Genomic DNA, 15,990 nt, shown 5'->3' on the forward strand with positions numbered 1-15,990 from the left:
ATCATCATGAGAGGAATGTATCATTGCTGCTATGGCTGTTTCTACAAGAGAAACATGAAATAGTAACTTCAGAAATTATAATCCAAAGCTTTTCTTGAGAAAAAGATGAAAATTAAAATTAAAGCTATTGAAGTCTGACCAATTAGGGATCCAGACCAAATAGGGAGGTTTGAGACATTTAAATATTTGTAAAATTCCATAAAATAGTCTAGCTTTAACACTAGCTCTGTGGAGTGAAAGGTATTAGGTGAAAAAGATTCTCTGGCAGATAAATTTGGGGAATGCTGGATTAAAAGGGAAGCTATACTGCAGGACTTCACAGAGCCTTTAATATAACAATGTACATTATGGAGTTCGAAAAAAAAAAAAGAGCTGTAGTATGCATCATTGCCCACATTTATTGACCAGGGAACTCTATTCATAGAGCATGTAGCAAGAAGAATATTTGGATTCCACTTCAGTAAATGTTGATCTAACTCTAAGTCTATTGTCAATGCACTTTTCTAATTTAATAGTAATTGAGTAAAATTTATTAGGTGATATTCTTGACATTTAAGAGAATATTGAATTAATATTACCAAGGGAACTCTCTAATCTATTTAACTGCTTTACAGTTGAATTTTCAAATGTTCTGAAAAATTTATCCGACTATAATAGGAATTAATGTTTTCATGTACAGGAAAAAAATTTAAGCAGTTTTTAAATGAATTAGTTATTGTATGTTAAGATGAAATCTAAGTAGTGTGTTAACAGATTGATGAATGTCATTAAGCATTTATTTTTATTCATCTTTTCTGCAGCAAAACATCATTTCATTAGCAGGTAATACAAAGATTAGGCGGAGACATTTCTTGTCCTGATGAGCTCCCAACTGTTTGATAGGAGAGAGAAAAAATTATTTTAAAATACTGTAGTGTTTGCATTATTCTGGATACACTGAGGGATAGGAGGAGAGTGAAGTTAAGTAATTTGCCCAAGATCACACAATGCGTGGCAGAAGGGTCTTAAGCTTCAAGTTTAATTCAAAGTCCAGTGTTCTTTCCACTATACCATCCCTTTGAATTCTTGAGTACCTGTCCTCATAGATTTACAGTTTTTTTAAATAAAGGTGAAGGTATTTGCTTAATGACAGACTGTATTATAATAATCTTTTTGCCACAGTATTTAGAGCAGGGGTTGGGGAAAATCACTGCCCTCTGGCCTGCTAGATGAAAACATCTGCAATCAGTCTGCTGATAGGGAACAGTATCTTTGAATCAGTTGAGCCAAGTGTTACCTACCAAAAAAAAAATGCTATTCTTATTAGACCTAGATTACCAAATATATATTTGGTGATATATATATATATCTACCTACCAAAAAAATATATATATATATATTTAATTATTATTATTATTACATTTTGAATTTCATCAGTAAAACTTTGGGGAACTTTATTTTCTCTCTTGTTATATAAATATATAAATACCTACAAAGTATACTCAATTTACCTCTTCAGGTAAAAGGCTAAAATATTTACTATATGACCTATTACAGAAAAAGTTTACCAACCCCCTATTCTAGAGTGGTAGACTTGTTCTTTATTGGTTCTTTTCCTACTTTTCACCTATCCTTGGGGAAGGCAACAGAACAAGCCAGAAACTTTAGATATGTTTTAATTCTTTAGTAAGTGATCATAGAGCAAAGTAACATTCATGAATATTTTAAGGATTATTCTGTTGGTTGCCTTCAAAGAGAAGAATAGGGCTTGATGTTTTGTTTTACTTAAGCATTAGTCATAATTACAGAGCTGGTTCCACTAATCTTTGTCTTTGTACTTAAGAGGAGATAATTGCTCATAAATGTATCCTGAATTGTGCCTAGTGCATATGTGTTAAAGGTTTCTATGTGTGTCACAAGAAAAAATAGAATTATGAAAATTAAGTCACTAGGTGAGAAAATGTAAAGCCCTGGCTCTCACTGCTTGCTTGCTTGTGCACATTAGCCAGAATCATGGTTGTTATTGAGAGGAAGCTGTTATGTGATGTATAGTAAAACTTTAGTATTCATAAATGCTTGAATAAGTAGAACAGTTTAAATTTTTTTTTTTTTAGTATTAGGGTTGAAACAAGTTGGTTGAATATCTTAATTGGAATTTTATAACAACTTTTGTTTGAAAATTTGTTAAAGATTCATTAATGTTTTCATTTTGTGATTTGTTCTTAAATCTCCATTACCTAAAATTCCACCTCAAAAATGTTACGACTTGCCTAGAAATCTAGGACAGAACTTCACATCTGCTTTAATTTCTTAAGCTTTAGTGTGCCTGAACAGTGTGACTCTAATTTTTTTATATTCACAGTTAATACAGAGTTCTACATTACTTCTTAAATCCCAGAATGTTTACTAGCAAAATTTAATTTACATTATATAGAGTTAGACAGACCTATAACCAGATTTTTTTAATATGGGAAAACTTTATTTTTTAACAATTCAGTGAAAATTTTCCTTAAATACTAATATACCAACCATGTTTTAATTAAAATATCAAGCCCGGGGCAGGCCATGGTGGCTTAGCAGGCAGGAATGCTTGCCTGCGATGCCAGAGGATCCGGGTTCGTTTCCTGGTGCCTGCCCTTGTTAAAAAAAAAAGAAAAAAAAATCAAGCCCATTATCCCACTCTCAGAAGTATTCTCTGGTTCATCTTTTTGAAAGTAGAGTCCCCAGCAAGGCTCAAGGAATGTTTTAGTTTATATTTCATATAGATATGACAAAACATTTTCTTCTAAGTGTCTTGTAAAACAGAACACACTATTTATACCCCAGATCTCCAAATGTCTTTCTATCTCCTAACTAACTCAGGATTCTCACTCCTATATACGTACGTAATATGTACTGTATGCATTGCTAGATACATAACAAAATTTCAAAAAACCTGTTAAATAAGTAGTCCTATAGTTTAACGATAGAACTTTAAGACTTTAGCATAATAAAATAAAAGTTAGAGTTATTGTATGATATTAAATTTCTCCCCTTTATTGAAGTCCTAGGTTTATTTGGAATTTTTATGAGGAGTAATAATAATAAAAGCAGTAAGAGCTAAGATTTAATGAGTACTTACTGTACCAAACACCATTCTAAACACTTTACATATATTTTAATTTATTTATTATTTATGTTTTTATTTTTAGATTTGAGAATTTGTAGACTTCCAGAAAAATCATGCATAAAATACAGGGTTCCCCTACTTATTATTTTAGTATTACATTCAATCATAGGTATTGAGCATGCTAAAAATAAGTACATAAATAAAACCATAAGGGCACAATAAAAAGATCTACTCATCCATCATTTTGCGAGTCAGTTTGACAATATATATCTTCACCAGACACATTAATTCTGTGCTTGGGAATTTATCCTAAAAAAATGACTCAGAAGCTGATAAAAATCTGTAGGCATAAAAGCATTCACTAACGCATTATTTATTATAGTGAAAAAATGGAAAGGGTATCCAACAAAATAGAATAATCATTATATAAATTATGCTATATTGATTTGAAGGAATATATCATAGCCATAAAAATGAAAACATTGAAGGCTATAGAAAAATATATTAAGCTTACAAAATAAGTCCTGTCTCCTAAACTGGACCATAGGTGTTTTAGTTTCCTTGTTGCTAAGGCGGATTTGCAATGGATTGGTTAAACAATGGAGATTTATTGGCTCACGGTTTTGAGGCTAAGAAGAGTCCAACTCAGGCCTCATCAAGACAAAGCTTTCTCTCCAAAGACTGGCATTCTGGGGCTGAATGCTGGTGATCCTTGATCCTTGGCTCCCCTATCACATGGCAGTGCACATGGTGGCCTCTCCTGGTCTCTTCTTTCTCTTCCATTTACTTAGCTTCTGGCTGCTCCACTTTGGCTTTTTTCTCTGTATGACCTTCCCTTTAAGGCCTTCAGTAATAGGATTAAAACCCATCCTGTGCCATACCTTATCTGAAGTAACCTCATCAGAAGGCATATTTACAAGAGTTCATACATATAAGAATGGATTAAGTTTAAGAACATGTTTCTCTGGGGGTACATAATGCTCCAAACCACTATAATATTTATCTTGAGCATAGAGGCTTCTAGTGCCTCACACAGTGTCTGGGGTATAGTAGCCACCCAGCAACATTTTGACAGTGACAACTTATTCATAGTTCATCATTATAACCATTGTTACTGATCTGTGTGCTGTTTTTTACCACCCGTCCTAGTTATCTTTCATTTGTAGTTCAGATGTATATATTGAGTACTTACTATGCATGATGCATTTTGCTGGGAATATAGTGATAAACAAGTAGATATAGTCCCTACCTCAAGGAATTTATGTCCAAGGAGTCATATTGAAAAAAATGTCTATTTACCCTTTTAATAAGTGGTAAAAGAAGAAATAACAGGTCTTTTCTCTAGGAGCATATAAACAAGAACCCAGCCTAATCAGAGAAGGTTGGAAAGAGTCTCCCCTTAGGAAAGGTTGAGCTGACATTTGAAAGATGAATAGGTTTAACTACAATGTCAAGAGAATTAGGAAGAATATCCCAAGCAGAGATATGAGTCCAAAGGAAGGAAGACTTGCTACTATTGAAACACTGAAAGGAAACTAATAAAGCTGGAACATAAGGTCTGAGGGAGTGAACTGCAGAAGTTGAGATGCAGGAGATAGACAAGCGCCAAACCATGAAGCACTATTTAGGCCGTGGTAAGGACTTTTTTTTTTTTTTAATATGAAACTTACACAAGCACTATGCCAATCATCTCTGTATTGTTCCAGTTTTAGTATATGTGCTGCCAAAGCAAGCACCGTGCTAAGGATTTTATATTTATTCTGAGAGTGATAAGGAAACATTCAAGGGTTTGATTCAAATCTGATCTGCATTTTATAAAGCTCACTTATAAGCTGTCATATAAATTCTCTGAGTATTTGTGACCTGAGAAGTAAAGTTGTTAGCAGAAATAATAAGTACTGCTTGAAGGAAGGCCACCCTGACCAATTAACAACTCAGCTCTGGAGTCAGTTTTGAGTTCAAATCATAGTTTAATACTGATTTGGACAAGCTGTTTAACCTTTCTAAGCCTCAGTTTCTTCATCTATAAAATGGATATTATTATGTTATGTTTTATTATGTAGAGATTAAATGATATAATGTACCTGAAGGTCTTGAAAGAGTCCTTGGCACATAGTGAACTGAGTAAAAGTTTATTAGTAGTACATAGGCTTTGGCTTCCAATTTCTCAAATGGGTATTATGAAATATACTAATAATTCAGGTGTGTAGGTAGGGTGTCATCTCAGCTACCTATTCCAGATTTGCAACATTTTCTGTTCTAGCATGCCCTCCATCCTTACTCTAAGCTCTCAACCACTTAGGTTCTTGAGTTAATTAGTGAATGTCCTTTCTTAGAGAAAGGTAACTCAGTGAAATTTTTCCTAATTTGAGGTAAAGTAGAATGGAGGAAACAACTATTTTGTTATCTGAATGGAGAATGGCAGTATCTGAACTAAGGGTAGCTAACTAGTTTTAGCTTATATAGGAAAAGATAATTTAGTTCAGTGAGCAGATTAGCTTAGTAAACATATACAGCACTGTATTAAGCATTATAGAGGAGGGTAGGAGCTACCATTTATTGAATCCTTGCTATGTACCTATGTGTGAGATGCTTTATACACTTTGTGAGGCAGTATATGCCATGAAGGCCCCAATTTGAAGGACTAGACTAAATCTAGAATTGAATTCTGCCTTTTTCTGAACGTCTTGTACCTCAATTTCCTCATCTATAAAATAGAACTAATCGTATCTACTTTACCGTGTTGTTTTAAGGTTTTAATGAGTTATATGTAACAGGTTTCTAACAGTGTTTGGCATATAAGTCTTTGAAGTGTTGGCTACTTATTCTTCTTCTTAATATTTTCTCATTTAGTTCTCAAAGTCATCCTGTGAGATAGATATTATTAAATTGATTTTATGGAGGTTGAAACTGAAGCTCAGATAATTATAGAGTTTTGTCCAGCATAACCTAGGTAGTAATGGTGGAAATGGGATTCAAAATCAGATCTGATATTCTTTCTCTAATACCATGCTTCTCCCACTTCTTTAGGGCATAATGCCCTCTAATGTACTCATCAGACTTAAGGGAAAGTGAGAAGAACATGTACAAAATCCATAAAAGGACAATTACTGGTTCATGATTAAGTTCTAAGCTGAACATTTGAGACAGTGCCAGAGAGTGGACTGGAGCAGTTGGGAAGATTTAGTGCAAAGAGTGGAGCTTAAGCTCACTTCTTAAGGATAGGTGAGCTTAAGCCCCACTCTTAATTATAGTGAGTGGGGAAAGAAGCCATCTAAGGGAACGAGATGCAACATGACTGGACCTGAAAGACAGAGAGTATTGAGTAGTCCAGCTGGAAAGCTGGTATGAGGCCAGATTATGGAGGAACTTGGAAAGATATTCAGAGGAAGTTGTTTTTTACCTTATACAGCAGTAGTCCTGTTTCATAGTGTTGCCTTTGAGGTTACTGGGTAGTTGAATTTCATCACCTCTTGTGTTCATCGCCATAGAAAACAGCTACTGTCTTATAATTCCCCCCATAGGCCTCCTCCTAGGATTTAAAAAAAAAGGGTCCCTGCACCTAAAAAATGTTGAAAACCACTAAAGGAAATGGGGAACCAATAAAATAATCTGAGTATGATACGATGAAAATGAGATCTAAGGAAGTTTAACCTGACAATATGATATGGTTTCATCTCTGTAACCAGGACATAAATAAGCCATTAGGCCTAAGAATAGGATATAATCTTTTCTTAATCAGTTCTCCAGCATAACATATGGTATTTTCCTTTACCCTGTGCCAGGCATTCTTTGCCAAACATTCACAAAAACTCATGAATCTCTTTTGAGCTAGGTCATTTCAATTATGATATATGGCTAACTTATTTTTTTTATTAATTTTTTTATTTTTTTAATACCAAAAAACACCAAATAAACACAAAACATTCTTAACTTTTGATCATTCCATTCTACATATATAAACAGTAATTCACAATAACATTACATAAGCTAACTTATTTTAATACTTAACTAATATTATTGAGTGTCTACAATGTGCAAGACACTTGATCTCATTACATTCTTATCACAACCCTGTGGCATAGTTGTTAATACCTCCATTTTGCAGATCAGGAAACAGAAATTCATGGAAGGTTAATTTATTTATCCAGAGTCATACTGGGACGTAGAAATCAGGATTTGAACCAAATCGTTTGGTTCCAAATCGCTTGAAATTTATACTGAGAGAAAACATTAAGCTTGAACCTCTAAGATTTTGTTCATCTTTGATGAAGTATGTTTGTTAAAATTGCTTTTACTTTGAATTTTTGCCATTCTTTTAGTGCCATTATTTTTAAATGTTGATTTAAAATGTCTTGACATTTTTTTTCAGTAAATAGTTCATGTTTTGTTACCCTTTGTTAGCTACGCTTACTTCAACCCCAATCCGAGGAGCTGGAGATGGAATGGAAACTGAGGAGCCGTCTAAATCTGTTGAAGTCACCTTGGGAGCCCAATCTGTAAAACATCACAACCTTCAGAGTCCACGGAAGAAAGCGGTTCCATCAGATAGACCAGGAGTTCTTCAGCTAGGGAAGATTCTCACTGAAAAAGCAGTGGAAGTTGAAGCTATTAGAATATTAGTTCCCAAAGCTGCTATAACCCATGATATTCCCAACAAAAATGCAAAGGTTAAGTCTCTGGGACACCAGAAAGGAGAAATTCTTGGTCAGTTAGAGGGAGTTGTAGAATCTAAGAAGGAACTGTCAGAGGTAAAGAATATTTTGGAAAAGCTCAAGAATTCTGAAAGGAGATTGCTACAAGACAAAGAAGGTCTTTCAAACCAGCTGCGAGTACAGACAGAGGTAAGAATAGCCCTTAATAGTTTTATCTTATTACAAGCGTCTCATAACCATATTGACCATAGATATAGAGAGATTGGTTTACATATATTATGAAATTTACATTTCTAATACCACTTTTTTAATACACTTTAATTTTAATGGAGGTCCCATTTATATAAAAACACAGTTTCTTATTCTTTAAAATCAGGGACATTACTTTGAGCTTGTTATAGTGGTCATGCTCTCTTCTAGGTAAACCGTGAGTTAAAAAAGTTGCTGGTGGCTTCTGTTGGGGATGATCTTCAGTACCACTTTGAACGTCTAGCCCGAGAAAAAAATCAGCTTATTTTAGAAAATGAAGCCCTAGGGCGAAACACAGCTCAGCTTTCCGAACAATTAGAACGTATGTCAATACAATGTGATGTATGGCGAAGTAAATTCCTTGCAAGCAGGTATTTTCTATTTTAAATAGTGTTTCAATTCTTTGCTTTCACTCTGTATATCAGGTCTTTGACCCATGACACAAGATAGTAGATTTTAGTATGAAAATTTTCTGACTAAGTTTGTCAGAGTACTTCATTTAAGATTTGGACTGTCCCTCATCTGGATGGTCATACGCTCTCCCTAAATGGAAAAGTGATATCATAAGAAGCCTCCCTCATTCCTGAATCCTAGAACTGCTATATAATGTTTAAGAACAAAACAAATGCATCAACTCAAACTCTAGTAAATATTAAGATCACAAAAGACCAAACTAAACTATCTCTTCCTAATTCCTAACTGGGGAACTGAAATGTCATTCCTAATCCCTAAAATAATTTTATTCTGGTTAAAATTAGAATAATTTTAATTATTATTCCTAATAATGCTCTGTTCTCAGAGTTCTTTAAAAACTGTGCATTAGAACTTCCAACCTATGCACAAATAGAAAGTAACATTTGTGTGACATTCTAGGTGAGGCTACTCTCCATCAGAAGTGAAAATCCCAGGACCCCAGTGCAAGCCTCTAGGCACCCTGGTGGTTGAAAAACTCTGTTAAATGTTATGATTGTGTGCCTGTTTATCCCCCGCACTCCCATTCCCCACCTGATTTTGAATTACTGGGGCAAAAGATCTCCATATCACCCATCTATATTTCCAGTGCTAAAGCTTTCACACAATATGTTTAATAACTGTTTATTTTAATTTAATCATCTGGAGATTTCATAAAAAGCACTGAAGGTTCCTAGGCTACACCTGAAGAACCACTGTTTATGATAAATAAATTTTCAGTAAAATCAACATTCTGAATGTACTTAATGTCATTGATTTGTACCCTTAAAAATTGTTAAAATGGTAAATTTTATGTATATTTTACCACAATAAAAATTTTTATTAAAGTTTTGTTTCATATCTTATTATCTGTGATACTTTCTAATAATTGAGTTTCCTCTTAAAGTCCTTAAATTCATTAATTTTTTTAAGTGTGCCAGTATATGATCCTATTTAGGGAATTGAACTTACTATTTTACTGAATTAGAATAAAAGTTAATTAAATTAATTATCATTGAACAGTTTAAGAGGCAAATCATGCATATATAGTACAGATTATTGTACTATGTAACTTTTTTTAACATCCTGGTCAGCATTAATAGTAACATTCTAAGGGCAATAAAAATTAAACTCCTCTGTTCACCTTTATTGCTATATTTGGTGATTTAATTTAATCAAATAGTTTTAATTTTAAGGTTACTAGGATTTGAAATTTTAATTTTAAGATGTTCAACTGAATAACAGTACTTTAGAATTTCCACTGATAGAGAACTAATTAAATTTTGGCACATCCAATTGGTAGAAAATTTATGAAACTGTTTTTCAAATGAGAGAAAAAGGAGCTATGTATGTGCTAATATAAAAAGCTCTCTAAAATAAAAAAAGCAAGGTGTAAATAAGTTGTATTGAATAATCCCTTTTTAATAAATAAAATAGACAATTTTAAATACATATCTTTATGTTGATATATAACTAAATCATTTTTTTCTGGAAAAAAATATTGGTTACATACGAGGAATGAGGATGCTGGGTGAGAGGAAAGGCTTGGTTTTCATTTTAGATAAGTCTTTCTATGTTATTCTGTACTTTTGCAAGAGCAAAGAGGTAGTTGAGTAATGTATACTGAGTTATCTTTATTTTACTCTTTAAAATTTTCTATATTTGAGAAGAATAAATTTATTTTTTTTCAAATTTTGACCAATCCAGAATAAAACTGAGGTACATTCCAAAGGGTACTATGTAGAAAAATTAAATTAACATTGCCTTTGTCATTTTGTAAACAAATATTGTAATTAGCTCAAAGTTTATAAAGATTTTTAAATGCTTTTTAATGAAATTTTAAAAACTAAGAAGAAATTTAACTGTTAAACCTTCGTAAGCTTTTGAAGGTAAAAGTTACAAGGTAGAACATTAGCTTCTTTATACTGTGTTATTGTTGAGAATATATATGTAAGATTTTTATCTTTTTTCAGGGTTATGGCAGATGAATTAACCAACTTCAGAGCAGTTTTACAACGTCAGAACCGTGATGCACAGATTGCTATACAAGATCTCCTGAGTGAACGAGAACATTTTCGTCAGGAAATGATAGCTACCAAGAAGTATGGCACTTGTTTATATTCTGATCTCTTCTGTGGCTTCTCCTGCAGTTTTGTAGTTGTGACAGTTTTTTTAGTGTTTCTACGTTTAGTGACTTATTGATCATATACTTCAATTAGAATTTGAAGGAGATGCTACATGGGAGACAGGAAGACAAAAAATAGATTAAACTTTTTCCCACATTCTTAATTGGGAAAAGAATTAGTTGTATCTACAGTAGCAAAAATTTATGAATTTAAAAAGTAGTTTTGTTATAGTTGTAGTAGTTTTGTATAGTTGTTGGTAGAAGCCAAAGATTGTACCTGTCTTTCATTTGGAAGGAGATCTTTTTAAGGACTGTTCTACAATGTTAGGTCTTGCTTTTATGTTGAAATGCTCCAGAACTATCAAAACTGATAGTCTTCCTTAAAAGCTGTTTGTACTCTTATATATTTATTACAAATCAAATCAGCAAGGGTCAAAGAAGAAAAACAGGGAAAATAGAACATATTTTGAATTAAATAAAAATACAACAGTAACAAAAATTTATGCTGAGCTTTAGATGCTTTGTTAAAGAAGAAAGATTTAATCAGTGCTCCAGATTCCTCCTTAAGAAACATAATGAGAGCATTTTAAACCCAAAATAAGCAGCAGGAAGAAAATACTAAAGATGAGAGCAGAAATAAAGAAAACCAGTGAAGCCGAAAATTGGTTCTTTGAAAAGATAAATTTGATAAACCTCTAGCCAGTCTAATTAGGAACAAAAAGTAGAATACCAGTATCAAGAATGAGGAATGAGGGCAGGCCACGATGGCTCAGCAGGCAAGAATGCTTGCCTGCCATGCCAGAGGACCTGGGTTCGATTCCCTGTGCCTGCCCATGTATAAAAAAAAAAAAAAAAAAGAATGAGGAATGAGAGGGGGAGACACTACAGATTATATAACATTGAAAACATAGGGGAGTAGTAGGTACAGCTCTGTGCTAATAAATTCAACAACTTAGATGAAATGGACAAACTCCTTGAAAGATACAAACTATCAAAGGTTACTCAAGAAGAAATAGACAATCCAAATAGCCCTATTCTAATCTATTAAAGCAAATAATTCACAGTTTAAACCCTTCCAATAAAGGAAATTCCAGGCCTAGATGAATTCACTGTTGAATACTACAAATGTATAAGGAGAAATAAAACCAAATTTCACACACTCTTCTAGAAAATAGGAGAAGGCCTCATTTTATGAGGCCAGCATTGCTTTTACACCAAGACCATACAAAGTCATTACAAGAATACTGCAGACTATTATCTCTTATAAACACAGATGCAAAAATTCTTCACAGAATTTGAGCAAATAAAATCCCACAGTATATAAAAAGTTTATATGTCATGATGAAGTAGGATTACCCTAGGATTTGTAGGTTGGTTTATCATTTGAATATCAATTAATATAATTCACCAAAATGAAAACCATATGAATATCTTAATACATGAACAAATCAAATCAGTAGTTCCTATACTAAAATATGAGAACTAAAGAGTATCATTTGTTGAATGATTTCCAGATAACAACTTAAGTGATTGAGAGGTCCTTTTTGTAGTCTAAATTATTTGACCAGACTTCCTGATTTATGTTTATTTGAATTCTCTGAAAGATATGGAAGATGTATCTTTTCAAAAACATGCATATTTAGTATTCTTAATTTTTATATTTTTATATATTATATATAATATATAAATATAATGTATTTATATAATATATTTTATCTTCTTATTAATATTTATTGTTCACATGTGTTCCATGCAGATTATTGGAGGAACTCTTGGTCTCCTTGCAGTGGGGAAGAGAGCAGACTTACTACCCTAGTGCACAAGCTCACAGCACAGCAGAGCTAGCATTAACAAATCACAAACTGGCAAAAGCAGTGAATTCTCATCTTCTGGGAAATGTTGGCACTAATAGTCAAAAAAAGATTCCATCCACAGTCGAATTCTGCAATACCCCAGCTGAAAAAATGGCTGAAACGGTAAAGTATTTTTTCTTTCATGGTCATTGGAACTCTTAAGACTGTCCTCTTACTGAAAGGTGACATAGTATAATGGAAATTGCTTGGCCCTGGGAGTTAGAAGATGCAGGTTCTAAACCTGACTTTCATGGTAATGAGCTTGTGATCTTGGAGAAAATTTTTTCTTCCTCTGTAATTATTACTCTATTCTGAAGGAGGAAAAAAAATGTAATTGTTTTGAAGAAGGTTCTGTCATTCAATAAATAGTGTGAGAGTTCACTTTAAAATGAAAACCTCTATTTAGAATTTTTAATTCTAGTAATCATGAGTAGATAGCAGATTGCTTCTGATCTAAGAAATCATTATTTGTTAATTCCCACATATAGATGGGAATGTGCCAAATACTGCAGAATCTAATAGTGTAGATAGACCTGGTCTGTCACATAGAACTGTGAACTTGGGGTCCACACAGGTGACCTAATCAAATATCATAGTCTCACAGTTCTGTGACCACAATCATTTTTGGCTCCAGTACATTTCAGCAGCTGACTCTTCTGTCCCCATCATGGACCTTTTCATTCACCAGAAGTCTTCCATTTGAAAATTTTCAATTTAACATCTCTCTCCATTATCTATGATCTCAGCTTCTTTTGTTTCCTGTTTTTCAGTCTGGATACCCCTGTTCCTTGATCACATCATGATTTTTATACCTCTGATCCCTACATGTTTTTCTTCATCTCATCATCTCTTGACTTCCCTTCCTGACTTATCTTGTCTAGACTTAGTTCTTAAGAACCTTCTCCCTATATCTTTCTCTTCAGGTACCCTGAAAACTCCAGTCCTGCAACAATGAACTGCTTGCCTTGTTTGCTTCCATTCCCATCGAACTATTACCTCGTATCAGCAGATAACTTTGTTTCCTAATACACAGAAGAAAATGAAGGCAGAATACTCCCTCAGGGTCCCACTTGATATGTAGAAGCCTACCTATAATATAACCAGGCTTATGTAATTTTCTATCAGAGGAAAAGGTATCCCTCCTCTTCTCCGAAGAGCATAGCTCCCCTCCAACCTCTCATGCCTCCATCCAACAGTGATCACTTCTCCCTACTGGCTTTTTTCTCTTGGCTTAAGAACATGCTGTATAGGGATGTTTTGAGGATTCTATAAAATAATGCATGTAAAGCCTATAATACAGTTTCTAATACGTAATAATTTCTCAATAAATGGCAGCTATCATTTTCATTATTATTTCCTTCATCCTGTTGGTTTTACAAATCCCATCAGCTCCTTCTAATCTATCCACTCCCTACTTCAAACATCTGAACTCCAGACTAGACTATTACAATATCCCTTCCCTACTTATTACCTGCCTCCAGTCCTTCCTCTATTCTCCTGCCAAAGGGTTATTTCAAAAATGTCAAGCCAGTCATTTTTGGTTCTTTTGTTCAAATTTTACTGGCTCCAAGTCTCCTTTACTGAATCTGAATTATTTCATATTGTGTAGAAGGTTTTTCATAATCTGTTTTCTGTCTCCCCTTCTCAAGGGTCATTTCCCTGCAGTGTTAACCACTTTTCATTCCATATATATGCTGTTTTAGTTTGCTAAGGCTGCCAGAATGCAATACACCAGAAATGGACTGGCTTTTATAAAGGGGAGTTATTTAGTTACAAATTTACAGTTCTTCAGAGGAAAGGTAGCTGCCTTTTCTCTAGCTTTCTCTGTCACAAGAGAAGGCGCATGATGTCTGCTAGCTTTGCCTCCTGGCTTCTGTGTTCAGTTTTCCCCAGGGAGATTCCTTTCTGCATCTCCAAACATCTGGGTCTGAGCTCTGAGCTGAGTTGTGTTGACTTCTTTGTCTCTCTTCTAATCTCTACTTTTAAGCCTCCAGCTATTAAATTAAACATCACTCACTGCCAAAGGCACTTCCCTTAGCCATAGATGAATTTTCACATGCTGATTATTTAAGCCCACGGCATCTGTTCTAGTTTGCTAGCTGCCAGAGTACAATGCACCAGAAATGGAATGGCTTTTAAAAAGGGGAATTTAGTAAGTTGCTAGTTTATAGTTCTAAGGCCATGAAAATGTCCCCATTAAAGCACATCTATAGATTGTCCAATCTAAGGCATCCAGGGAAAAGATACCTTGATTCAAGAAGGCCGATGAAGTTCAGGGTTTCTCTCTCAAGTGGAAAGGCAAATGACAAACACAGTCAAGGTTTCTCTCTTGGCTGGAAGGGCACAGGGCAAATATGGTGTTATTTGCTAGCTTCCTCTCCAGTTCCCCGGGAGGTGTTTTCCTTCTTCATCTCCAAAAGTCGTTGGCTGGTGGACTCTCTGCTTCGTGGTTCTGCAGTGTTCTCTGTTGTGGCTTTCTCATGGTTGTGTCGTTCTTCTCTGCTCTCTCCAAATCTCTCACTTTCTCCAAAATGTTTCCTCTTTTATAGGATTCTAGTAAAGTAATCAAGACCTACCTAGAATGGGTGGAGACACGTTTCTACCTAATCCAGTTTAATAATCATTCTTGATTGAGACACATCTCCAGGAAGATAATCTAAAATTTCAAACATATGGTACTGAATAGGGATTAGAAGAAACAGCTGCCTTTGCAAAATGGGATTAGGATTAAAACATGGCTTTTCTAGGGTACATATATCCTTTCAAACCAGCACAGCATCAAAACAACTGGACACCTTCACCTAGCCAAGTTGACAGCAGAACCTAACTACGACATTGTCCACCCCTTGGCAACTAAGCACATCCCCTTAAACCATACTTAATCTCTAAATAGAAAACAAGAACAGACATATTTTTTGCCTAACAATGCTCATCTGTCCTGCATATAATACACAACATCTTTCCATATATAAGATACATTTATTTCATTGCGGTATCACAAAAACCTTAAATCATTTCAGTTACAATACGAATACAATACCAACTCAAAAATAGTACAGGACAGGCCACGGTGGCTCAGCAGGCAGAGTTCTCACCTGCCATGCCAGAGACCCAGGTTCGATTCCCGGTGCCTACCCATGCAAAAAAACAAAAAAATAGTACAGAATCTCATCGAAGTCAGTTACAGGTGTGGTCTTTCTTGAGGCAAAATTATCCTCTGGCTGTGGACCTGTGAACTCAGAGCAAGTTATCTGCTTCCAGTATACAAAGAAGGAACAGTTATAGGATAGATGATCCCACTGCCATAGGGGGAAACTGGAAGGAAAGCGGTCACCAGACCTAAACAATTCTGAAAACCTGCTGGGCAAGTTTAAACTTTAAACTCTCTTTAAATTTTAAAGTCTGAGTCATTCATCCTCAGGCCTTTAAAGAACATCGTCCTACCCTTTCCAAGGGCCTACGCAGCAGCCCTGCTTTCTCCAAACACTAGGATGAGGGTTGCAACATTGGGGAAACCATCTTTTTCTCAGCCCTACCCTCCTCAAACATCTGGGTGGGACCCAGATTCTC

The 15,990-nt window shown here is 34.5% G+C and overlaps 2 protein-coding genes and 1 pseudogene across 6 annotated transcripts in view; 1 reads left to right on the forward strand and 2 right to left on the reverse strand.

Moving 5' to 3' along the window:
- The window catches only part of BLZF1 (basic leucine zipper nuclear factor 1), a 30,852-nt gene that overhangs the window by 3,695 nt on the left and 11,167 nt on the right, over window positions 1-15,990 (forward strand). For both annotated transcript variants that reach the window (XM_077156905.1, XM_077156906.1), the window contains 4 exons: window positions 7,493-7,932; window positions 8,164-8,363; window positions 10,416-10,544; window positions 12,324-12,543. In XM_077156905.1, the coding sequence (XP_077013020.1) occupies window positions 7,493-7,932; window positions 8,164-8,363; window positions 10,416-10,544; window positions 12,324-12,543 (989 nt within the window). The remainder of the gene's footprint in view (window positions 1-7,492; window positions 7,933-8,163; window positions 8,364-10,415; window positions 10,545-12,323; window positions 12,544-15,990) is intronic.
- LOC143681930 (U6 spliceosomal RNA) lies at window positions 4,725-4,824 on the reverse strand (annotated as a pseudogene).
- The window catches only part of CCDC181 (coiled-coil domain containing 181), an 83,725-nt gene continuing 75,231 nt past the window's right edge, over window positions 7,497-15,990 (reverse strand). For all 4 annotated transcript variants that reach the window (XM_077156904.1, XM_077156901.1, XM_077156903.1 and 1 more), the window contains exon 7: window positions 7,497-7,672. The gene's annotated coding sequence lies outside the window, so the exon portion shown is untranslated. The remainder of the gene's footprint in view (window positions 7,673-15,990) is intronic.

This window comes from Tamandua tetradactyla, chromosome 4 (assembly GCF_023851605.1).
Source record: "Tamandua tetradactyla isolate mTamTet1 chromosome 4, mTamTet1.pri, whole genome shotgun sequence".
In the NCBI taxonomy this organism is placed as follows: Eukaryota; Metazoa; Chordata; class Mammalia; order Pilosa; family Myrmecophagidae; genus Tamandua; species Tamandua tetradactyla.